Source organism: Nilaparvata lugens, chromosome 2 (assembly GCF_014356525.2).
Source record: "Nilaparvata lugens isolate BPH chromosome 2, ASM1435652v1, whole genome shotgun sequence".
In the NCBI taxonomy this organism is placed as follows: domain Eukaryota; kingdom Metazoa; phylum Arthropoda; class Insecta; order Hemiptera; family Delphacidae; genus Nilaparvata; species Nilaparvata lugens.
The window spans coordinates 11,450,382-11,478,078 of NC_052505.1; the positions used below are offsets into that span (position 1 = coordinate 11,450,382).

A 27,697-nucleotide genomic window follows, 5' to 3' on the forward strand; every position below is an offset into this window, starting at 1 on the left:
CATCAGGATAGGTGGGACCTTCCCGTAAGAGACTCCTCATCATCAAAAATTCATATGCATATTTTTTTCATAAATTATCATATCACATGAAAATTTATTGTTCTAAAGAAATGGTTCAGAACTGACTTCCAATAGAAGTATTGATAAATTGTGGTTCTTTTTCCATATTTCTCCTATCCATTAACTTGTGATTTTTTTTAGTGAGAATTATTTTATGATCTGTAAAATCCCAGTTCTTCCTTACTCAATAACTAGCAGCTTCCATATTATTGAAAACACGAATTGTGAATATATTGCAACGGTACTCATGGAATCTTCGTTTTCCCATAAATATTGTGGAAACATTTTCTGTGTATCCAGAATAAATAAATGGTTTGCTGTATTTCATAATAAGGGCGATAATAGAAAAGAAAACATTGGAAATTGGTTCGAGAAATATATCATTTTCTGCTTGTGCCTCTAGCAGTTCACTTTGATGAATAATTCAGTTCATTTTACTATCCAAATACCTTGATTTCACTCAATTATTATTGGGCTTTGAAGGGGCTTTCAATAGCTGAACCTCCCCTTGCTAAAAAGTGCCCAAATAAAAGCCAGTTTAATAAAAATATCCGTTTTAACCAACCCAGTTCTCACCCAAGGCTATCCATAGGTATTAGGCTTTATCTCAATTTTATTGCATATGGAGGCTCGTGACGATATTATTTATTTTTTGATTTGTGACTATTTTAACTCTTATCAGAACAGAATAATGAACTAACTGGAAATCTGATTGATCCTTCCTAAAACGTCATGGAAGTTGAAAAATACTATTATTAAACGAAAATCCAAATTAAATGCTGTAATTCACCCCGAAGACTTCTGCTACTGTGAATATTGACAACATGGTAAACAGCTCGATGGAAATTCGATGAGCGCTACTATTCAAAAATTATTTGTTCCCGGGCTGACAAATAATTTTTGAATAGTAGCGCTCATTGAATTTCCATCTAGCTGTTTACCCTGTTGTCAATATTTGCAGTAGCAGAAGTCTTCGGGGTGAATTGCAGCATTTAATTTGGATTCTCGTTTAATAATAGTAATTAATTCATTAGCATTTGAATAATTGCAATAGCTCAGTAATTTCCATCTGTTTGATAATACCATCTATTGTATGGAGTCTTGTCATACTCACAAGAACTATGAAAGTCTAGTTTTCATTTATACTTGAGAATCTATCCTATATTATACATGATAAAGAAAAGAGTGCTGAGTGTGATTGTTTGGTTTCAATTGTTGAAAACATAGTTTAATTTTTGACAAATTATGGAAATCTGGCGTCAAGCTACGGTACCTACTTCTTTAAGTTGTCTATCCAAATATTAAAACTTTTATATAAAAATATTTAATATTATAGATTTATGTTTCATAAATTTATAGAAGGATCATCTTGCTTCGTACGTTTCACGATGTTCCATCCTTGAAGCAATAGATGGGCCTTCTAGGTTCTAGTTTTTACAACTGAGTTCGATAATGTCAAACAATTTTCGCTTATAGTGGCTTTACAGTGCTCTTAATACATTTTCATGAATCGTACAAATAATCGTTTGCTGTGTATTAGCATAGTAGAAATACCATTCTTATGCAGTATATGATATTATGTTTTGATAATATTATTGTAGATGAACAATTTAGATTGCCTCACCGTGTCACTTGATGATTATTCTAAAATAGAATATAGTTTTTGCTACCCTTTATGACCATGATAACTACACTTCTAGGTAAATAAATTTGTAAATAATACAGATAATTGATTGTGCAGCATATCGTGAATGTAGATTTGTAGAGAAAGTCAAGTTGATATAGAGGCCTATATATTGTAATATTGTCTAATGTTATGTGTGAAAGTATTCTATCTTAATCCATTGTGGTTGAGATAAATTGATATTGTATTGTAAAAACACAAGTTTAAATTATCCATATAATACAGTACTGTATACTCCACGGAAAACGCTTCCGTTTTTTCAAACTTTCGCCATTATTATCGACTTGCCCGTATTTTAAACAAAGACAAAATTCCATTTCCGTGGATTTTGAAATTGGGAAATCAATTCACTGTAAATGTTTCTTATTTCAACGAGATTAATATGACAGTTTATTGTAGGAGTGAGTCAAATTATAAAAATGTTGAGGAAAAATAAATGAATTCGGAAATAATGCGATGTCTTATTTTTGATGATTCAATTGTTCCTAAAAGATTCACTCTCTATAATTATGATTAATTTTGGATTTTCGTTTAATAATAATTATTAATTAATTAGCATTTGAATAAATGCAATTTCTCAAGCACACATTAATGTGTTTAAGAAGCTGGATAGTAGTTCCAATATGGGTGCTTCTTTCAATTTACCCATCCATTCTTTTTTCCAAAAAGGACGGCAGAATACCTATTCATTCTGTATAATTTGAAAAATTATTTCGATTATTTGCGGTGTGCATAAGTTCTGTAATTTATTAAGCTGTTTTTTTAGATCTGGTTTATTACCGCTACGTAATTCATCGTAGGAATTAAGGCTTCACTTTGGTATCTATGAAAACAAGTACTATACTACAATCATTCAATAAATTGTACTTACGCACCTATATTGCTTAGGTAACAAAATCATGCTCAGTTCAGAATAAGGTCCTCTTACCTTGAGCAGGTTCAAGGTTTAAAGTTTTAAGGCTTCCTCATACCGAACCTCATACGGGTTCAAGTAGAAAAAGCATGGGAGAACAACACATCGCTTGTTGAATCACATCCATTTAAGGCTGTGCAAAGGCTAAAAATAAACTTTCTACTCGTGATATTTTTCTAAGTTTTCCGATTTGTTTATCATCAAGCTATCAAAATGAAAAAGTTTTCTCAGGAATACATTTTTTCCATCATTACTTTTTGAGAAATTAGCGCCTGAAGTTTGAATTTTTGGGACAGAACATTTCAAATTCGGTAATATTTTTATCCATGAGATTTAGAGGATGGATTCTTCATGGTATTGTTGATCTAGTAAAACAAATTTTTCCTGAAAATTTCAATTTTTGAAAAAGTTATTCAATTTACCAAAAATAACTCAACTAAAAGTTATTTTTGGTTATTTTTAGTAAATGTAATAACTTTCTCAGAAATTTATATCTTCAGAAAATTTTTGTTTCATTTAATCAAAATTACCATGAAGAATTCATCCTATAAATTTTATGGATTTATCTCTCACCGAATTTGAAATATTCTGTTCCAAAAATGTAAACTTTAGGCGCTCATATCTCAAAAAGTAATGATCAGAAAAAATCTTTTCCCGAGAAAACTTTTTCATTTTGATGGCTTGAGGATATACAAATCGAAAAACTTTGAAAGATATCATGAGTAGAAAGTTTAATTTTAGCCTTTGCACAGCCTTAAGGCTTCCTCATACCGAACCTCATAAGGGGTTCAAGTACATAGATAAAGCATGGGAGAGCAACACTTCGCTTGTTGAAACACATCCATGTAACTGTCTTGCAAGTAAATTCACGTTAGTAGAGGGAAATTTACCTCTTCAATTTTTACTTTTCTTCCCCCAACACCATAGGTAAGGAAATTATTGTTTGAAAAAAGGTACCGGTACCCGAATTCCATGATTTCTATACGTTTTTATGCCCCCTGTGTTTGCGTTACTATAGTTTTTCATGTAAACTTTGACTATTATAATGCCTACTCATTATCATCAACTAACCATTGATAAGAAAAATTGAAAACGACCAATCCAAAGAACTAATGAGCGTGGAATTGTAGTAATTATACTTCACAATGAGTTTTTTTTTACCTATCATACATCGATTTCTTCTACTACCATAACATCATGACATAGTATCATGTATACGTCACGTATCAATCAGATGAGATGATGCTCATAATTTCAAAGTTCTAGCTGTTTCATATATCTTAGATGCAGTCGAGGCTACCGAATCAAGTTCTGAGACTGATGTCATTATCTATACTATAATAAAGGAAGGAACTGGCTTATACACGTACGGGATAGGAAATTCACGTATGACGCATCATCATGTCTGAACTCCTGGACTGATTAACTTGAAAATTTGTATTTAAATTCTTAATTCACCGATGATGGTTATAGGCCTATTTCAAACTCTTCAAGATCCCACTTGGTCAAGTTCTCAGTTTGTCAGTTTTAAATTAGACCGTTGCGGAGCACGGGTTAACTGCTATTATCAAAATAAAAGCAAGCTTCCCATATTATTTACATAGTATAGATTGGTTGAAAATCTCAATCAAGGTAGGTTCCAACATTGAATACAAAGCTTCTGTCTTTCTTGCAGATCAATGATTTTATCAACATTCTTTCTAAATTATAAGAGTAAGCGAAAGTTTTGTAACACAAATTTTTATTTAAACAACGTTTTTATCGTATAAATTTTATGTTTATAAATTTTTTTATAGTTATATATCGTGGAGAAATAAAAACGCTCTTTAATCAACACATTCAACTTACATTTTTTGATTTACAAAAAACAACTAGTTTTTACTAAGTGTATTTGAACATTAAAATAACATTTTTTAAATTTGGAATCTATATAACAATTACTATTATCGATAATTATTTAGAAAGTATTTTACAAATTTCTGAACAAGCATTCATCTTAACTATTCTTTTTTATAAACCTAGAATTAAGGCCTTTGTGAAGTTAAGAGCCAGTCACCTTTTCCTAACGGCATGAGCAATGGTTTATTTGTAATTCTTAACATTTTATTTACACAACATTAGTTTTGTGGTTTAATTTCTTGATCTCCAACGTTTGAAAACTTTCCGACAAATAAAGATACGGCATCTAATGAAATTTCTGAAAATATTTAATTTATTGCGTTTTTATCAAACCATTTTGATTACATGTTCACCATGTTCATGTTAACATTTGGTCAGAATATCATAAAACACATCGATTATGAGAATATCTGATTTTTCAAGAGACAGTAATGTATACTTTTACTATGAGTAAATTATTTTATAACTCCATTCACACTAATACAATATTCAATGAAATATGCAAATATCAATGTAATGTACATAGTAACAACTCCAGAATGGATGTAGTATCGAATATTGAATAGGTAATAACTACCTATTGATAATCATTTTAGTTGATTAAGCTTTCTCCACAATTGGTTCATTACGGCGATGAACCTTTATTTGATGAGTCCATTTTATTTGGCTATTAATCCGCTAGTACATTCATAACAAAATACCCAGTTAGATTACAACCTGTATAAAATGAGCATTATTCTGTTATCCCATGGCACACATGGCTTCATTAAATGCAACAAGTTAGGTACGTTCAGGCTCTCTGAATTTTCAACCTTAATGATGTTTCATAAAAATATTCCTTTCACAACCCGTTTGCGTTCTGCCGGCATCTCACATGGAATTCCAAATAGTTCCAGAAATTCAGGCTACCCAGTATTAATAATATTTGAGTTAATGGAGAGTTTATACACATGACAAAACACTCTTGTTTGATTTGATACTTTCGAAATTTGAAAGACTGAAATCATACCTCACCAGAGAAGTAACTTGGAACATACAAGGATTCTGAGCCTTATCCTTGAATTATGGGTTTCCAAGTTGCTTCTTTAAAGGTATGTCGAAGGTTGAGAAACGTGATGCACTGGTTGGGATTACAGGGCATCAGTTAGCAGACGGGGTGAACATAAAGAGGTTCTTATTGTCTTCAAATGCAATTCTTTAACAAAGAGGATATTTCGTCTAACTTATCCTGTACAGTAGTAAGATTACCGTAGTACCATTCACACGAAATTGATTCCATTCATATATTTTTAAAATGATTCATTACTCAATTATGCATTTTTTATCAGTATATTCTTTCACTTAATTCAATGTCAATAATAATAATACTTGCAGAAAAATGACTCCTTGCTCATACAACATAGAATCTTCCTTTTTATAGAATGTTATGTTTTAAATTTTGGTACTCATTATATTATTGTAAACTCCCACACTGAATATTGATATAAATTCAAAAAATTTGTTCATGTAAATTAGTGTGCCATGAGGATATCAGTGTATTTTTATGAGTGCAGTAAAATCTATTTTTTTATGATATCATGGATAAGAATTCATCTTGATTATCTGTATTAGTCTTCGTTATTCATTTATTCAATTTTATTTGTGCCAAAGTTAGAATACTTTACAGTTTAATATCACTTTTATTTTAATTGTTTCTCGTTTAAATTGGTAGGATTCCAAAAGGAAGACTAAACGATAATAAATTCATGTTGTCAATACTACTATACTTGTTCAAAAATTAATTCAAATTACAGAACCAGGTTTCATGGCAACACCTATCACATCTTCCTGCCATGAAATCTGGTTCTGTAATTTGAATTAATTTTTGAACAAATATAGTGGTATTGACATCATCAACGTCTTATTCTTTCAATTATGGAGGACACCATACCATACAATCAAATTATGATAATGAATTGATTTGAAATGAAAGTTTAATGAGAAATTTGAATAAAATTGCAATATTATCGATGCTTCTTATTTCAACAACCAATAAATTTTAAACTGAGCACACTTGTGAATTGAGTGGGCTCCATACCCACAAAATCATGATTTCTTCAATCGGTACCTTGGGGAAATGTGAATGACATAAACTTTAGTTGGATAAGCATGTGACACAGGTTAAAGTACTTCTTCCAAAAATAATTGCTTCTCAATATAGCTAATGTTCGAAAGTTAATTTTTGTTTAGATCATTTTATTCGTAAGTAGTACTGCTTTTTAGTAAGTAGGCCTACTGTAACGGAATGTCAGTTCATTTCCTATCTCAAATTACAGTCAAAATTATTGTGTCTTTTGAGCTACAGTACTATTTTTTTAATGAATCATCAGTAAATTGAAATTGATGTTGCTTTCCATGATGAAACACTATGTAATAACTTGTTGTAGTTCAGACACTGTGTTACTTGTATTATATTTGAAAAACACTTACTTTTCTTGGCGTATTGAGCAATGCATTTCACTCCTGAGGAGGAGCTTCATTAGCCTCATGAAGGCAGGCTTTCCTCCTCAGGAGTGAAATGCATTGCTCAATACGCCAAGAAAAGTAAGTGTTTTTCAAATATAATACAAGTAACACAGTGTCTGCACTACAACAAAGTTAATAAAATTGAAATTGAAATACTTTTACTGCTCTAAAAGGTTTGAATAGAAGCTTTGATTTGTAGCTACATACTCATGAAGAAGTTTATTAGCATAGGATAAAGAATCCAGATTGCTCATTCTATGTTATTAGTCCGACAATAGATGACTTCATCTTCTTATATATTCAATTGTTTATGAATAAAATGATTGGAAATTTTTATTAATTTACATTAGAATATTGCAACAATAAGTCACCATTCTCTATTGTCTTTGAATCTGGCCCGAATATATTTCAAATTTAAAATTAGAATACATTTCTATCGTTGTAAGAACTATTGAGGGGTGCTAGATATCATCTTCACCTTATTCAAACTCGCCTATTTATGCAAGGCTTGATATACATTACGCTCACAAGTGTGCTGCAGCCTATTAAAGATTTATTACGCGTACTGAAAAGTTGTTTTACTGTGTCATGTCATCTATATATTATTGTAATTTTAATTTCCTATTTATTCAGTTGCATTAATATTATTGGTCTTTATTAGGTGTATATTTTTTAATCACACAGCGTTTTTATTAAAATCTTTTAGGGATGTAAACACAAAAAATTGTATTGTTTAAGATGTATCAAAGATGATAAAATTATATGTTTTTAGTTTATCTTTTATGAAGGTCAATATATTATTTTTTCTAACAATTATACGATTTTAAATTTCACTTTGACAAATATTGAAGTAACTATACACGATTCCTTGAATCCATTTTCTTTTGAAGAAAATGATATAATATATTATTACAATTACTAAAGTTATGAATTCTCCAAGATCGATCAACATATATTATATTACATAATTCAACATAAATTATATTTATAAATATATCGAATGATGTGTCTTACCATACATTGTAACAGTTAGTTTATAGTAATCTGGCCACATATGAATATCATGATATATTATAAAATGATATAAATACAATCATGACGACGACAACTTGTGCAATAAAATTCATTTATTTATAAAATTAAATTAGGAAAATTCAATTATTTTGGTCTCTTGTTTATGTATAAAACGATTGTTTTACATAATATATAATATAATTTATTTACTAGGTTTCATGTTAATGGTAGTATCATTTAATACTGATTATTTTATATGTCATATCACAGTACAACTATTCGCACTAATTACATTTTGGATTTTGATCAAGTTGTCAACTTACTCGGTTGTAGTTCTTTTCAGTGAATAGTCTATAATATCATATTTTTGAAATATTATCTTCATGATGTAATGTTTCCTTACTCATAGTAATGGTATGAAGTGACTCGATTTGATCAAATTACTTTTTCCAAATACGTTACGGCAACAATAATGTTACTAGAATAGAACCCTGAATTATGTTATATTATTTATTTTTGAATGTTCAGTCGCTCTACGAAGTGAGCATTCCTTTTTCTAAAATGTATAATCCATTGATATTACGGTATATTTAACAATAAACCCTTGAATCACAACACTTCAAGCTCACTACACTGTTAAACATAACCATTGAACCTTTGATTCCATAACCATCAATTTATTATTTCGATTTTTAATATTAAAATACGTTTCACGAATCGTTACATACAATATATCATAGCTATAATTATCCAGTAATCTACAGTTCTCACACTATGGCTAACATCGAATAACAAACTGAAGATTTTATGTTGTGAAAAAATCATTTTCAACCAACTTTCACAATATTTACAAGACTAGGATAATATCTCATTCATTACGGTATGAGAAATTAATTTTTTATAAATTAGGAGTGTATTTCAATTTCCATTACTACCCCCAATAATGATTGATATTGATTCAATAATCAATAATAATCGATGAGCCGTTTAAAGTACTAAATTTGAAGAATTCAATGTAAACCAGAGATGCGAAACATTTTTAATGTTTCTAATTAAAATTAATTCGCATGAACTGAAATGTACCAGGACTATCAACATATTTATACTTTCTGGTATATCAGGCAACCACCTGCTGGTCGCTGGTTCCTTTTTTAATTTGATTAATTTTCTTTTGAAATTTTGAATTTGGATTTGATTCATTTCCTTTCAAAAATTTGATACAATGATTGCAAGATATAAATTATACTCATTTTATAGCCGTTGAATTAATAGTTATATCAATATAAGTGTTACAGGTTAGCTGTATATCCATGCTCGAAGTAAAAATACATCAACGGGGTGTAAAAATTATAACTGCATCAAGATTTCCTGCGTACTAGCCTCTGATAATAATAATTATGACAAATTTTCCGTAGATTGCGAAGTTAATTAACTTACATATTTTCCATTTATAAGAATCCTTGAAAAGATTTCAGGGAGTATTTCAATAGTTTGCAGATGAAGACGATGAAAAGACGTTTCCAATTTAATTGTTATTATATTATATTCACAAAAACACATTTGATGTTAGTTGAAGTAGCCTCTATACTATACTTCATGAGGGCTTCTAATTTTGAAAAATACAATAACGTGTACTTTTTCAATACTATGTTAATATTGAGGTAGCCTTTACTTCATGACGGCTTCTAAAACGTATTTATTTTTCAAAATGTTAGTTGAAAATGAAATTTTCTTGTGAGCAATCTGTAAATTATTATTTTTCGAGCACCCTAGCTCTTATACACATAAAGTCAGTACAAATTTGAAAAAACATTATCTTATAACTATTGGAATCGTAATCTGTTTGACACCATTATTCAAGTTTGTTAACACTGATAATTATCCATAAATACACTAGGTTTTTTCACTTGATTCGAGAAAAATATACTGAACACGTGTGTCACTTTAGGGGGGAGGGGTAAGGTGAGTTTATAAGTAGTAGAAGAAGGGGGAGAAGAGGAGTAGGTAGACTCATTGAACAATGATGTGCGGCGCTGATAGGAGGACGGCGACCGTAGCTATGATGGTGAACATGGTGAAGACTATGAGACAGAAGCGGTCGACCACCATGGCGGCGAACTTCCAGTCGCTGATGAGCTCCGCCTCCTCGTCGGCCTTTTTCATGCGATTGGTGATGAACTGCAGCTCGCGCACAATCAGCTGCAACTCGCGCTGGGCAAGTGTACACGGCCCCGAGTCGTCGAGAGTGATGCCGCCCCCGCCGCCTCCGACGCCGCCGCCCCGCATGAAGCTGCTGTTGGCCGTCGAACAGTGCCGGAAGTCGTCGTCGATGTCGAGGATGTTGGCCATCAGACTCTTGGACGACCGGTCGGGCAGGTGCAGCTCCTTCATGCGATTCGTCATCAGAATCGTCTTGCGCGTGATCTTCTTGCCGGGTCGGTTCATGCCCAGAATCCACGGCAGCCACTGGAGGAACACACTCTTCACCTGTAACAGACCGTGCTTTTGTTGACAAAAAATAAACATACACAGTAGCGTGGTAGCACAACATAATAGAGATTAACTATATTTATTTATTTCTTCACAACCGTCACATGGTACATCAAATTTTGATTTCAACTTGAAAATGACCTATGGTCGAAACTAGACGTTAAAATATTTTAAAGTTTTTAATAATAAAGGGTAGGGTACTACAAGTTTTTATATTGTTTTTATTAATCAAATTTTGAGTATCACTCAAATGACTGGTGACATGTCAAAACAATAATAATGATAATAATTCCTACTTCTAGTTGTGTACTAAAACATTGAAGATTGAACTAAGACACATATATAATGAGCCATGAAATCACAAACTCTACTTAACGCTATAATAACTTGTCAAATATCAATTTTTAGGGAATTTTGTTTCATCACTTGATAAAATTATTATTGAAATTGAAAGTCGGCAGCATTGTAAATAGTTTTTTCAATCAATATTTCCTTGACTGTTTTTTGAATAGTTGTACTGATTCTATGGCTCTGATGGCTGCTGGAAGTTTATAAAACTATCTCATCCCGGAATAAAACGGAGCTTTCTCAAATGCTGCGCTGCGGGAATGGGAAAGGCAATCAAGTTTCCATTGCGAGTATTATATTCGTGGTTATCAGTACAGAGCTGGAACTTGTCATTATTAATTTACAAAAGTTAATAATTGAGAGATGTAGTAGATTGATGGAAGAGTAAGTATTTTAAGTTGTTTGAAATGTGCTCTGCAAGAATCTCTAGCTCTTAATTTTTATAATGGGGATGATTTTGATGTTTTTTTTGTAGGGTGCTTCAACAAATAACCATATACACAGTAGCATGGTAGCATATAATGGATGTTTAGTATGATCATAGATAAAATATAGCATGAGAAGATGTACCATGGTACAGGGCGTTTCAAAATTCAAATTTGAATCTATTCTTCACCACCAGCCGTATAAGAATAATATAGTTGATATAGCTATTTAGAATAATAATTATTGTTTTTTTCTAATTGTCACAGCTTTGTATTGTTTTTGTGTTTTTGGTGAAATGAATGGAAAAATTGTATCAAATTCAAAACAGTACAATAGATAAAAACAATGTATGATTTATGAATAATTGATAAGTGAATAACACTCTCTAAGATCCCAATCGACACATAAGTTCTTGAACTAAAAATACACGTTTTAATTTGTTTATTCTCCAAATGTCATTGTTAACTCAAGCTGATAGTCCACGTAGTTCTTTTTCGTGAAGGTATGTGACGCTGGTAGTCTCTCATACTGTGCCGTTATTACACTCTCACCCGGTCAAAACGGTAATAATCGACACAAGCAGACAGTAATCTGCTTGAGATAACAAGAAATTGGCTTGAAATTTGAAAAATAAACGAGCTTCACCATGGGATATCTCTTCTTATGGTATCTTTATGCAATAATGAGAATGGAAAATATGAAATTAATGAAATGAAGATTATATAAAGGTGATAGTTTCTTGATCCATTCCGAGCTGCAATGTATTAACACACTTTTTCCTATGTATTTCACACGACTTATATTTGACTGGATGTTGTCGTGTGAAATACATAGAAAAAAGTGTGATTATATAAAATTGCCTGCGAAGCTACATGCATTTTTTCAAATCAATCAATCAATGCGAATTTGAACAGCGCGCACTTAGTTTGAAGCGGGAGTGACTCCCTCTGAGATTCAAATTCAAATTCATATCCAAATTTATTCATCAAAAAACATATTTACAAAATAATAGTGTAACAATTATGATTCCATCCTTTCTATATGATTTACTTACGAGTATATAAATACGTCTGTATTGGAATATGAACAAAGGATTAATGTGGAAAATATATAAATTGTTGGTGTTTTTACTAACCCAATTTGGCATTTCGTGGATGTCAGCTGTTCTGTGATGATAGTTGAGGACTACAACAGTGAGAACCACCGATGAGGCCACCATGAACATTATACAATTGAAGTATGTCCCTGAAAATACATTTCATCAATTAGTATCCGATAGTCGTTTTATCTTTCCTACCAATAATAGCTTGGGAATCATACAAATTACCACCCAGAAAAGTGATTCCTACTTATTTAAAAATATACTCTGTATTTCAAATAATTGTCCATGAATGTGCTACTAGGAATGCTATTGAAAGAGTGTATTCAAATACTTCAAGAGTAGTTCTATTTTATATATTATGTAACCCACTGTATGCAATGAATTTACATGATTGATAAGGGTGTTCTACATCAATTTTGATTTTTAATTGAATAAAGTAGGAGCATACAGTCCAGAAAAAGTCTAGAATTTGGGGTGTTTGTGAAAATATAATAAATTATAGCAAGTAATAAAATTATACTTCATTTCCGAAAAAATACAATGAATGTTTTTTAATTGAAAAACTATTGTTAAAATTGATCCATAAAATTATAATATTTCCAGTATACGTTTATCAATTGAGCTGTTAAATTTTAGGATGAAATATATTAAGTTTAATTCATTAACAATTCCATATGAAGAATATATATTAAGAATAACTTGTAAAATTAGTGAAAAAAGCATTGAAGAATAGATGTTTTTCTCACGAATAACTTACATTCTCCCGGTCCAGCTTTGTTGTTGAATAGCATTGCATATTCTTGATTTGAATGAATTTTTATGACTTTGTGCAATTTCACATATATTAACATACAACAATTTAACATTGAAAGTGTGGAAAAATATTGAAATTAAATGGAAAAAATGAACCGTTAAAAAACCAATTAAAGCCATCTTACCTTCTGATGTAGCAAATGTGTTTGGTAAAATAGATTCAATAGGAATTTCGTTTCTAATTGGGGTTTGAAAAATAGTTCAAGTGAAATAATTGAAAAAAAATCAGAAAGCGTAAGATAGAAAAATAGTTGAGAATAAGAAAAATATTGGTGAAGTACCTGTTTATTGAAATTACAACTGCACGTTAAATTTAATGGACTGAATATTTAAGTAGTTGAGTTTCACTTTATTTCTCGAAGGATATTGACATGATGATGATTTTATTTTTCTCTTGAAAAGTTTGTCTTTAAGTAAAACCAAGTTTTTTGCCAAATTGTTTTCCAAGAACATTGATTGAAATTTATATAGCTGATTAACAAAGATTGATTCAAAACAATCATTTATGCAAATACGGTACCGCCCAAAATAAAAATTTTGATTTCCAGATAATGTTATATAATACAGTTTTCATTGTGGCAGTTTTATAGAGTGAAAACGTTTCAAGCAAATTTCTCAGGGTTTTCTACTTTCGAGCGAGTGAAACTAGATAAAATATATAGAATATTGCGTTTTCTTCGATAATTGATTGAGAGTTGATTCTCATGGACTTTAATAAGCGCTTCAACATGGAAAAATTTCAATAATGGAATTTTGAATGGATAAATGAGAAAACTTGACTATTTTTACTGGTATTAGAAGGTTGTTGAAAATAATATTTTATGATTATCTTGCTATAAAAAACATCCATATACCCACACTTGTTGCTTGTATATACAAACTTTTGATAATAAATAACATATATAAATGGCATGCACCACTCACTCTAAATAACAACAAACATTTAAATACACAAGAAAAACAAACGTTAAAATATTGCTTATTAAACATCGAACAACCATCATCAGATACATTCTATAAATAATAGAATTGGATTCAGACAGGCAACATTGAAAATCGTTACAAGGAAAGAAATTAAGACTTGTCGTAGCCTCCTCACACTCTTGAATAATGTGGTATCTTATTATTATTGTCTTGCAGTTAGTGTCATTTTTAAAGTTTCTCATTTTATACTTACTTGCGAAGTAGCAGCTTTTGTGTTAGTGTTTGTTGGGTTTTCTCGCTTTACAAGAAAACAATTAGCATGAGATAAAGTTTTAATCTCAGTCTTAGACAGTAGAATAATGAAATAAATGTGGTAACTATAATTAGGTAACGAATAATTATTTAAGAGTATTTTAAAGAAGGGTGATGAAAATAAAATCTGTGTCCATAATAATGTGAACTGAATAAGAAAGGGTTTGAAGCATAGGTATTTCGCTCTATTTATGTTGAGCATTTTAGTTTTGCGTTTTAGGTGTATTTTATGTCAATAATTTTAGATTGCTATTTTAGAATGTATTTTTATTTTATAATTTTATTGTTGGTTTTTCTTTTCATTATTAGTCAGCGATGCTGAATTATTTTTTAAATTACCTTTTGTCTTACCGTTCATACAGCGTCTTGTTATCCGTGGTTTTATCAAGAAGTGTTGGTTTAAGTAGTGTTGATTCCATTATCCAGCCTGCGCCACAAAATTACATTTCAGCTGCTACGACAGGGTTTAGACATTTATATTTGCGTTATTAATTCACTTTTATTCATTAGTTTATTCATTCTCATTTTAATGCATTCATTTATTTATTGGTATGTGTTGTTTATTAAATGTATTTTTATATCCTGATTGTGGAATAGATGATGATAAAAAGAGGAGGTCGACAAACAAACAGTTTTAGTGAAATAAAAAACATGAAACAGTACAGTTTTGTAAACAAATAAAACTAACGCAGTACAATCATACATAGTGTGAGTATAAATAGACCATCAAACACATCAAACAAATAAAGGGATAAGCCACTTGATACTTGGAGGTAGAAGTGTTTTAATATGATCAATTCAGCTTATTTACTTTTTCACAAGTTGGAATTTTTAAGTACACCAATTTAAAGGTTGCGTTTATATTTAAAATTTAACCATTTATGAAGATTGTCAGGAGAGTAGGCTATTAGTGCAGGCTATAGCAGTGAAGACAGAGAGAGGCAGTCTCAGAGAGCAGATAGAGAGAGAGACTGCACGACAAGCAGACAGAGACAGACCTGCAAAATGATCACTGCAAAACGGGACAGGAAACCATCCAACACACAGACTCTCAATCGGCTTTCATGTCAACCAACATTTCCATTTAACAAAAACACCATCAAGCAATATCTATCATGCCAATGAAAAGTTTTAAAAATGCTAGATCAACTTTACATATCAAGATTATCCAATAAAAGTTCCATGAATGAACAGTTAAACATGTATTCCAACATCAGTGAACTCATATTATCATGCAGTGCAGGTAAAGTATCGTTCACTGTTGTTTGGTTATGCTCTTTTTCACTCACGAGCAATTCAAACCATCTATTTCGAAATAAACTTCTTGGGGACTCGGGATTTTACAGCATATCTTCTACTCCCTATTATTAAAACTGCTGTGTTGAAATTAAAAAAATACTGTAGTGCATAACTTATAAAGATGATACCGGGAAGTACCTATATGGATCATATCAACGATAAGATGTATTGTAGTTTCGAAGCTACATATTATTGAGGATGATAATCCAATAATTAATTTTGAACTTCTCCATTAATTTTGTCAAGTTAGGTTGGAATACAATCTCACATCCAAGACTATTTGAAATGGATGGTGACATTCTATACGTTTATTTTAAAACTTTATATTGTTCTTTAAACGAACCAATTGAGAGACTGCAGACTGCATTTGTAACATTTTGTGCTCTTGAATTCCCACATACACATTAATATTATTGCTATCCTAGTTATTATCATTTTATTATTAAAATCAGGTTTAGTACCATTATTTGGGCAAAGGGAGTTATAAATTTATTATTGGAAGTGTCAAACTATAGTCCATGAACATGTCCAATTAACTTTTGAATCATTTTAAATCATATTGTGCTTGATTCACGTTAAAAAGACAAATTTTATGAAGGATTTTCAACGTTTAGGCATAGAAATTTCAATCGTGTTAAAACTATTTATCTAAGAAAAGTTGATATTATAGAAAGGAGGTCAAAGCATGAAAGATTTCTCTCAGTTGTATGAAAGGAAGACTTGCATGCCGTAGTAATAAATTCATGAATTGAGCAGATTGTTTATTTTCATGTTGGGCTGCTTAAAATAAAATCTTATGTAACAATTTTTGTAATTTTTATAATACAAAAATCAAATGACGTTTGTAATTAAACTTGTAAAAATGTAAATAGCTCTAAAGAGCTTCTTCTTAAAAAAACGAAGCTGCCTTGATGAAGATTTTAATTATTCTAGTTTTCCTAAAAAAACTTCATTTTATTATGACGTGATAATAAGGTAGATAATAGTTATAATAAAATGAATAATTTTTAAGTTTAGTGAGATCTTATTGATGTTGATTTGAAGGAAGAACCTTGAATCCCTCAGTAGATAGAAGTTTTTAATGATATCAGGAAACAAAAGAATTGGGAGATGAAAAATGCATTGGGAGAAATAATAACCTATTGAAAAACCTATATTATTGAAATTTGAATCTATATAAAGATAAATAATGAGATTGAAATGAATAAGTTACATTTCGCTGTACGATTGATTGCCTCGAGTGGTTTTGAAGTTGTAACGATATCCCACTTTCCCATCACACACAAAAATCCCTTACTGGTAGCATAACTTAGACATAGTGGAAAAACAATCTGCTCGAAGATACATGCAAGCACGTGCAGATAGATAAGCTTCAATCAGCACATGTCATAATAGGGAGTCGTTTAATTATCGAAGAAAGGTGGATGACTGGGAATATAGAGCTATTAACAAAGTTTGACGAGTTTCAATTTAGTTTATGTGATTGAGAGAAAATTTAAGAGAGAATATTATTAGAGAAGAGCTCTTCCTAAATTCTCATCATGCAGAAAATTAATTGTAATAGGATGTTGTGTCAAAGTTTTGGGCTGTTTTATTAAGCTCCATTTATTTATTAGATTGGGCTGTTTTACACAGGGAGAGCTTCAGACGTGAAGATTTATCAATATTTATAATCATCCTATTACTGCTGTCTACTATTTTATTCTATGGTTTTAATGATGATATAAATTCAAGGTGGTCAGCTCAACTTCTTATTTCTCTTATCATAGCTTGTTCAAAAAGGTGTGTTTGATGGCGTACCGTATGAGAGAAAATACTAAGTATAAATACGGTAGCCTACAAGAATAGGTTCAATTTAAGGGTTTAACATTTTTCAATCTCAATTGATTTTGAATCGAAACAATATTAAATTCTACCCCTATCGAAACTTCTATGAATTTTATATTTATATCTTGAATACCGGTGGTTCCTAAACCTTTGGTATCCAATAAGGTCACCAATAGACTTGAAAAATAGAAAATGAATCGTAGAACTGTCAAATCAGTGCGAGAGCGGTCATCAAATTTTCACCTATAGGTATATTATTAATGACTGAAATTTAGGGAGCGAATAATGACTGATGAAGTATGGATATTTTTAGAGAACTTGAGCATGAAATTAATAAAATTAAATAATGGGTATTTAAATTTCGAAGTGATAACCAGGCCGACCATCACAGTGGCCACATATTCATTGATAGAACAAAACTATGCTACTGTTAAGTAAGGGAAAATATATGATACAAAGTATCCTGTGTAATCCATCAGAATGGAATTGATGAATTAAAATGTGATTTAAACAATTTATTTATATAAAACAGGAGAGGAACCATTTATGATTCTGTACCTTAGGCCAATGCACATTTGACAAATTATCGTTTGTTGACGTTGAGTAACTTTGAATTACAATAAGTTCATAAAATATCAGGCCTGGTTTCTAGTACACTTATGTACTAATTAAATCTGAAATGTGTGTCAAATCTTCAGGTTTATACTCCATTAGATTTAATAAGTATCCCAGGAACCGGGTATTAGAATGAGATTATTAATTTATTGTCTTCAAAAGTAGATAATTTCCTAATTGGAATTGTCAGGCCAACTTTAATCCTGCGTTTCACATTATTTCTTTATGCTATTAAGGTTTTTGTGAGAATACATTTTATAGCGGACATTTAAATAGATTTTGATATAAATTAGAATTTGATGAAGAATCCTTATTGAGTGTTTTTAACGTTTGAAATCTGAATTTTTATGACCCAAAACTTTGAGTGTCAGAGTGAAATTAGTAAGCAGCATAAAGCAGGTGATCTCTAACCTAATAGTGGTACAGCATCTGAGGTTTGGGGTAACACTTGGGCCAGACGCAGAAGGAATACTGTCTGAGAGAGAAGGATGGTCACGCCTGCAACATAAACACACCTGCACGCATAGCATTCTCTCACTCTTCATCCCAAATAAATCATTAATCCCCAAACTTTCTTTGTTTGCTTTTAAAGAATACAATGAAAGTATTACCAACGTTGTCTCGTGTCTCAGGTGCTCTTCAATTCTCTGAACCCGTAATTCTGCTTTTATAATACCTGGAGTAGAAAATGTACCCAATTGCGGCTTTCTGATGAAGTATTGAACATTATTTGTTCAATTCAGTTTGACGATTTTCAAAAGAATGTTTTTGATTTGGTTGGGGTTAATTAAAAATATGGATTATTTTATTTAAAATGGTTGGATTATTTGAAAATTAAAACAAAAATCCTAAAAAATCACTAAGTTTAAGGTTGAACACAATTTACTTAAATGGAGTGAGATTTTTATTTCAACTCATAAGTTATTTTGAAAATTGTTTAGAGTTTTATATTTCTAACTATATTCTCACGACTCAGTGCTGTTTTATGATGTGTATTCTTAGTTTTCAAGTTTTATTAAATTTTCATAAGTTGGGTATATTAGGCCTACATTTCCGTATAATTTTAATATTTCTAACTATATGCTCACGATTCAGTGTAGTTTTATAATTTTTATTCTTAGTTCTAAATGTGAATTTATTATTAGTTTTTCGAATTTTATGAATTTCTTAAAATGTATCATACAAATTGAATAAGTTAGTACCTATAGTCTTGAGAATTATTCAAGAAGATATTTTTGATTTGTTGAAAAGGTTGAGGATGAGGTGGTGGGGGTATTCAAATAACTTATTGATGGGATATAATTTCTTCAATAACATATCATACATTCTTCAAATAATGAGGAAGGATAATTCATTATTAGTTGGTTTTATTACGGTAGGTCTCAAAATATTCAATGTTGAGATTTCGAGGAGGACTATTTTGAAATAGACTATTTGTGAAATTGTGTGCCTAATGTGAAATGCAGTCTGTCAGAATTTTGCCTACTTCAACTGATTATTGAAAGAGGCTGATACGTTTTTCAGGGAGGTAATACGACTATAATGAGGATTATTCTCTTTGTCTCTAAAATATGAATATTCTCAAAATGTCATGGATTTCAGAATCGTTAAGGGTATTAATAGCTCTATGGAAGGGAAGTGAACGAAATTTGTTTACTATTGGATTATTTTATTTGAGTTCTTATGATGGAAATATAATTTATTGAATGCGCTTTGATGGAGTTTGCCTGCTTTGTTTCTTTACCACCGTCGGTGTATTTATTTTCAATGAATGTGAAAAATAACATACAAGGAAAGGATTTCTGAAAAACAAACATTACAGATGATGCCAGTGATTTACAAACATACCATGAAGGCCTACCTGCTACCTGCTTTGGAAGTGGTACCAATCTCGAAGGAAAAATTTGGTGAATAAAAAATAAATTGAATGGGTGCTGAGTGGTATGACCCCTCATTTGGCTCAAAGTTATAACAGAAATCCGGAATTTATGTGCTGAAGTTGATCAATGAAACTTATCAATTTAAATGTTTCTCAGTGTAATATTAATAACTGCCGTTCACAGCATTCAATTTGGAAAATTTGGATTTTGAAATGATTGATCCAGAGAAATTCAGTAATTAATTCTATAAAATATTGTATTATTTATGTTGATTTGTACTGAATTCAGAATAACAATCATTTTCCATTAGTATTTTATAGGCTCACTTGATAACCAACAAACTTTCACAGACCTAAATTTCTCTACTTATGTAGAAATTCATAATTGAAAAATAGTAAAAATGAAGATTTTCCAATCGTGTTAACAGTTTAAAACAAGTAAAAAACAAGTTGTTCAAATATGCTCCTTTTAGGGCAACTGCTTATTAAAACACACAATAGAAAACTATCAAGTACCCTTTATTTCATAATGGTACCTACTTGAATGGAATAAAGGGCATTTGATAGTTTCTTATTGTTTGTTCGAATACGTTATGCAAACGATGGTGTCAAATTTGTCAATAGGACAAAGCTCAAATCAGTAGCTCTGTACTTTCGTATAGCAGGCTATCTATTGTATCTTTTAATTATTATCAGACATTGGTCTTGTCAATCAGACATTAGTCTTATCATATGACATTTGTTGTGTCAATTATTGTCAATCAATCAGTGATTGTCTGCTGTTAGTCATTAGAAATGGCGAGTGTGAACTATTATAGAGTAGCCGCATGAGAGGTCATGTGAGCACATATATATATGTATTGCCTCCAGCATCAAACGTTTACTATCAGACAGTCAAAACACACAACAGCCAATCAAAAGTGAAACACAGAAATGAAAAAATAGAAGACAAGCGGCCCTAGGCGGTCTACCTAGCAGGGGTATTGCGTCGGATACTTGGGGCAGGGTCTCAGCCACCAAGTTCAGGAATACCGTCAGAGATAGTAAAATCGTGACCCCTGGAACAAAGATGACCCGTCATCTAAAGAAATCTCATCTTACCTAAGTTACCTTGCCCATCAAATCTAATCGCACTTCTTAACTTAAAATGCCTCTACAGTCAACAGCTTGTGTTTAAACGTTGAATGCTTCATATATAGAAATACTATCTTTGATATGAAGCATTATTCTTATTGATGAATTATAAGTAAAATAAAATAAATAGATTATTCAACACTAAATAAAGTTTTTTCGACTGAACATCTCAGGGATAATATTCCATCATATTGTTGACTGCAACTTTAATTTATTCTTATTAATGAAATGAATAAAATAAATAAGATTATTCAACACTAAATAAAGTTTTTTTTTGACTGATCACCTGAGTGAAAATATTCAATCATATTGTTGACTGCAACTTTACTTGTAATTAATGAATGTGTCATGATTCTTCCACAAAAAACTTTGATTGATATTCTAAAATTAGTTTGAATTCAATGCACAAGTTTCTCATAGCTGCTATTTTTAACTGTTTCAAAATTAGATCTCAACTATTTCAAATTGAAACAAATCTGCACATGAATGTTCTGTACTAGTATATTCATCTGAATCTCCTAATGTATAATTGTTTGAAAGACTATGAATTATATGAAGCATAACTCTCATCAATGCATTTTTTGACAGATTAGCTGAGGGGAAAATATTCCATCATATTGTAGACTGCAACTCCTTTGCTGAAAAAAATATTGTCATATGTCATAAAATATTCAAATTCGAGTTCACTTGCGGGCTACAAGTGAGTTAAGAATTCAATTTGTGGAATAAAGACTATAACAGAACAAGTGATTGAGATTTTTCAAGTTTATCACGTTTAAAATTCCAAAACGTTTTCAGGTCTCACAATTTCCTCATTGAAAAACTGTACGATGTTGAAAAAGTATATCATCAAGTTTTCGTCACATCATGTTCCTCGCGAATATGTTGTCATAAATGTAAAGTATGACAGAAATCAATTAACCTAGTTATTTATTGGGAGAAAAATGAACTTTGAGTGAGAAGTGGTTCAATACTCATTAGTAGATAGAATAAAATAAATATAACATTATTACTGCTTATTGAGTGAAATATCTCAAATGCTACCACAGTTACTAAATATATTGATATTAGAAAAAATCGATACTTCAATGAATGTAACTTCTATATTAGCAAGGTTCTGTTGAAGGTTTTTTCAACATGGGATGGGAGGAAATTTGCTTGGAAGCCAAATGTTCCAATGAAAATGATTCTTGCCTATCGGGGTTTCCACAGCAGTATAGGCTCTTATGTAAAGTCGTTTGAAGCATAGGAACTCTACGTTTTGATTAACACAGTTATCCAAACTAATTTATTGAAACATCTTTCGAATTTAACATCGCTTATTCGAGTAACTGTACTCGAATTACTCATATCTATATTAAAAATTCCAAAACTTATACACAGACTGAAAATTGACAGAGAATCAGCAAGTTTTAAATTTTCTACTGCTATTAGCCTACACTGTGTAGATAAGACTAAACGTTACAACACCGTCCCCACTATACTTAAGTTACATTTATTCAACATTTATACAAAAGTTACATTTATTCAAGTATAAGAAATAGTAAGATATGATTCAGTCTTGCAATAATTCAATGCGAAGACCACTATTTCATGTTACTGCTCAAATATAAGCTTTCGTGAATTTAATATTTTGTTGCATCAAACTAAATTGAAGATGATAGGTGTACTGCTCCTTAGTTCTCATCTCTCCTTAACAGAGAATGTCAGCTACTTTTTCCAAATATCTTCGTGTCTATGAAATTGGAAAAAATGTGAATTGTTCGATTACATTCTAATCTATTCTAATCAAAAGTGAATAAATATTATACTGTGTGTGGTGTAGATCAAATCTAAGTTATTTGTCTGGAAATTACTAAAATGTTATGTTTTGTGGCTTTCAACTTATCAGTTCGGAGTCCTTGATGAAGATTCAGAACAGGTTTAATTAACCTAATGTTTATGCAGAGGAACAAGTAATTCTACAAAAAACACAGGAATTCAAAAATGGAAAAATAGTCTACTCATGAGTATAATCACATTCAAATGTCATAGTCAATCTAAACATCTAGTTACGGTAGCAAATACACTCAAGATTATCTTGACAAACAATAAGATGTTTCAATTTTATTGTTTAGTCAGTAAAGTCATGCACTTACAGAACTAAACAAGCCTGTTAGGTAACAACAATGCACGCTGAGGGGTGGGAAGCAGAGATCTGATAATGTTCTGCTGTACTGGATGAAAGAGCTCATTCGTGTAGAGTTTGATTGGATTTGGCTAATCCTCCAAGTATCAGTTGGACTATTCCCGTATTAGATTAATAAGGGACATATTGCCATACCTATCAAAGGGACTGCGTCGGAGGTTGTGGGCATTGATTCTGCCACTAGGTTCAGAAACACAGTCAACGACAATAGAATTGTCACCCCTGTAAATGAAATATTCAACAGTCTCATAATGTTCTACTAACAAAGAGCTAGATAGCGCCACCACTAATATCGCTAATGAAGCAGTGAATAGCCTACTGTACAGAGGGAATCAAATTATTAAACAGCGCTAGCGCAAGTAGTAACAATATTCATAGATAACGCAACACCTGCTACAGGCCACTACTGCAAGTTACTCATTACTAATCACTCAATTTTTAGACTTTAACAGTTTTTTATATTTTTCCTGGTAGTAATGTTATCAATGACACTGACGAATCCTCTTCATAACCCAAATGTAATTCGATAAATTGACATTTTTTATGAGTTTTACTTGAAGCTCCGTTAGGGGTATTACTGGAAAAAAATCTCTTCTCCAAACTCAATGCGGGGATTTTCGTGGACATTTGTAAATTTCAGAATGAATATACGAAATTTGAGACCAGTTTGAATTAGTACTACTACTACTAATAATAATATCGAGTGACCTGGCTGGCTCAGGTCTGGTGTCAGAGTTTTCAGGTCGCAACTGATTAATTTCAGGTCCTCCTAACGACTGCTTACTAATAGTACTACTGTAAGGCTATTATCGACACAGGAAATTTTGTCTTTCCAATAAATAAACGATGAGCAAACATACATTAGGCCTATCGCAGTAACGACAACAATGATATTGTTGAAGAACAAAGCCTAGAAGGAAGATATTATTTTATTGGAGAATTATTTTAAATTTGAACTTTATTACAATATGACATTAAAGTTCAAACCTACCCATCCCTCAAGCCTATGGACGCACCCCCTAAATTTAGAAAGAAATCAGCTTCTACCCCCCTCCCACTCCATAAATAATATTTGGAACCCAAAAATGAAATTTTGAACACTGCTGACCTTTCTTTGGAAATCATTAGATTGAGTAAGCACTAATTATTCTATTTTCTGTTGAAGAAGAAGATTCTTCTGAATAAACTATCCAGTGGACCTTTAGAGTAGCTTACCTTTATCTCCATTCTTTATTCAAAATTACAATTTTACTAGAAAGCGGTGCTTAGTCATAAAATTGTTATTCTCCGTCAAAATCAATCTCTTGAATATGAGTGAAGGTTACCATGAATTCCTTTTTTATTTTAATCAATCAAAAAATTAAGTAAAGTGAATTTTTTTTGTGAAGATAGAGCAGATCAGTCCTAAGTTGTCTTTTTTCAAACATGTCGTGACTAAATCATTTAAAAAGGGTACTCAGATTTCAATTTTTATTTACAGTCCTAAGTTTCTTTTCGAGATAACACTTATTTTCGGGTGAAAGATAAATTTCCAACTCACTGTCTTTACCATACTATACAGGCTGATTATCATTTCGTGATTAATGGGGAACTGAGTTCATTCGACGAAAGAATTATCATATTTTTTATGCATTATAAGATCACCAACCACTCACAAGAATATTCAGTTTACAACATAGGCTATCTGTGGTTGAAAGAAGCTTATTAAAAAAATATTTCAATGGTTTATAAAATGTTTACTTCCTCACGAAGGGACCGGTTACTATACCATACCCTGAAAGTTGAATAGTGTAGTTACACTACATGGATAGAAGGCTTCCCAAAAACGGTTACATCAATCTTTCTCGGTTGTTTTAGTCTTAGGTGTTAGTAAACTTAATCTAGTTTTCTTTGAAATAATTTAACTCACAATAACTCTATCAACTGTTTAAAAGCCTATTCCGTTGGTCAATTGGAATAACCAACAAACTCTGGAGAAGTATTCTTGCAAAATTATAACAAGAGAAGGCTTACAGCTGAAAACATGACATGTCATCAATGGAATCTCCAACTCCAGCCTCTGATACGTGGAAGCAATTTTCGATTTCTGGGAAATATTGTAACTTGTTAACCGGAATTGGTGAACTCACTTTTTTGAGTAACCAGAACTATAGTCTACTGACATAATATGCGATCACTTCTTCCTTCTACCTTCTTTCTCACTTTACTTTCTCTTTTAGAAGAGATCTTGAAACGCTGTTCTACCTCACATCAAATCAAACCCTGATTTTGACTAATAACTCAGATATGATTATTGAATGTCGAACATGTTCAATCATTGTTTAATCTATGAACGTTCTACTCCGAAAGACGTACTGTTAGTGAAACAATTTTTTTCCGTCCTTATAAATTCTATTAGATTAAACAGATGATGTCAGTTCCAGTTAAACAGTTTGTCAAGTTCCGTTTGATCTGATAGTATTCTGATAATATAACGCCAAAAACTATTGTATTTTTATGATTATTTTTATTTGTAAAACTATTTATTGTATTTGGAAATAAATTCATTATTCATTCATTCATTCATGAGGGCGGCAAAAATCGTACGTCCAAGAATCGATGTATGTGTACCTGGCTTATGACGTGTTTTCTATTACAACTAATTTCATACGAACGTTGGCGCCTCATATTCCATTAGCCTATTATTTTACGTGTGTTTATAATAATTTATTAGGTATCTAAACTGTGGTAGGTACCTAACGTTAGTTTCTCTCCTGAGTCGGGTGGCAGTGTGAAGCCTAGAAGAGCCATAGACGATATTAGAACACACGGTACGATGAGATTGAAAAAATAATATAAAGTTCGTCGTCGAATCTGTATTGTAAACGTTACATCTATGTACGATTCTGGACAGCATTGGTAGGTGAGAACGTTCTTCACTCCGGGCATCCCTGCAACAAGTCAATCGATTCATCAATAATTATAATTTTGTTGAATAAATAAATTCAATGCGGCAAGATTTATCAAGCATTACTCAAAACGACTTCATCTCATTCGGCATAGCATTCACCATATCAGTGATATTATGTTATGAGTTCCATTAATCGAATGAATACGGAGAGAATACCATTGAGGATCTTTGAATGCAGTCAAGGTAGGCCCAGGAAAAAATGGATGGCCAATGTTAGAAAAGAGATGGAATGCAGAGGTTTGCGAGAGGATGACTGGAGAGATAAGGAACGATGGCGGAGGGGATGCGAGGAGTTGCAAAGACTTGCGAAAAAAAGGTTCATTAATCAAGAGACCTGAAGAGTGGACCTAACGAATATTGAAACTCATATTATAATAAAAATTTGAGTCACTGTCAATATTGTAGAACCGTTCCATAATGGAATAGAAATCAGCTTGAAAATGCGACCTGTGTGGTCACGAAACCATGGTCTTGTACTGAATAAAATTGTGTAGAATTTGACAACATGTGTGTTTTTATTCCATCATAATATAATGGCTGTTAAGGGAAACAAGGTGAATATTTAGAACTGATATTGATAGTATAAAATGCCTCACTTTAAGGCATTGTGGATAGTGATAGATGGCTAGAAATTTTGCTTGATCCATGGGCATATAGATGCATAAGATCACGTCAAAGAATGTGCCATAGAATGAACTATCTAATAGAATGTACTATTCAATAGAATTCAAGAGTACTATTTAATAGAATTCAAGAATACTAGTAGTTCTGTGAACAGAAGACCTCACGCAGTATTCTCATCCACAAGTACCTGATTGAAACTATAGACCTTATACACACATCTGTGTAATCACTTGTCAGCTGATTTATGATGAATAATTCTATAGTCTGATTTTTACTCTAATATTGGCGTATGAAGGAGGCTCCTTTTTCCTTTTATATTATCCTTGAAATGCAAAATTTCCAAAAACCTTGTATATACGTCGACGCGCAATTAAAAAAGGAACATACCTGTCAAATTTCATGAAAATCCATCATCGCGTTTTGCCGTAAATGCGCAACATATAAACATTTTAAACATTCAAACATTAAGAGAAATGCCAAACCGTCGACTTGAATCTTAGACCTCACTTCGCTCGTCAACTATTCAATAGAATTCAAGAATACTATTCAATAGAATTCAAGAGAATGTACTATTCAATAGAATTCAAGAATACTATTCAATAGAATTCATGAGTATGTACTATTCAATAGAATTCAAGAGATAATGTACTATTCAATAGAATGTATCTCATGCAGAGCACAAAAGACTGAC

General features: G+C 31.4%; 1 protein-coding gene across 6 annotated transcripts in view; it reads right to left on the bottom strand.

The window, feature by feature from the left end:
* Nucleotides 1-4,381: 4,381 nt before the first annotated feature.
* LOC111049967 (neuronal acetylcholine receptor subunit alpha-7) overlaps nt 4,382-27,697 on the bottom strand; it is a 148,353-nt gene continuing 125,037 nt past the window's right edge. For 3 of the 6 annotated variants that reach the window (XM_039420546.1, XM_039420549.1, XM_039420547.1), the window contains 4 exons: nt 26,168-26,362; nt 21,082-21,168; nt 12,475-12,584; nt 4,382-10,562 (listed from right to left, as the gene is read on the bottom strand). In XM_039420546.1, coding sequence (XP_039276480.1) covers nt 10,086-10,562; nt 12,475-12,584; nt 21,082-21,168; nt 26,168-26,362 — 869 coding nt within the window. In that variant the 3' untranslated portion in view covers nt 4,382-10,085. Of the gene's footprint in view, nt 10,563-12,474; nt 12,585-21,081; nt 21,169-23,567; nt 23,655-26,167; nt 26,363-27,697 lie in introns of all 6 variants that reach the window. The other 3 variants (XM_039420544.1, XM_039420545.1, XM_039420548.1) reach the window with 2 other exon arrangements.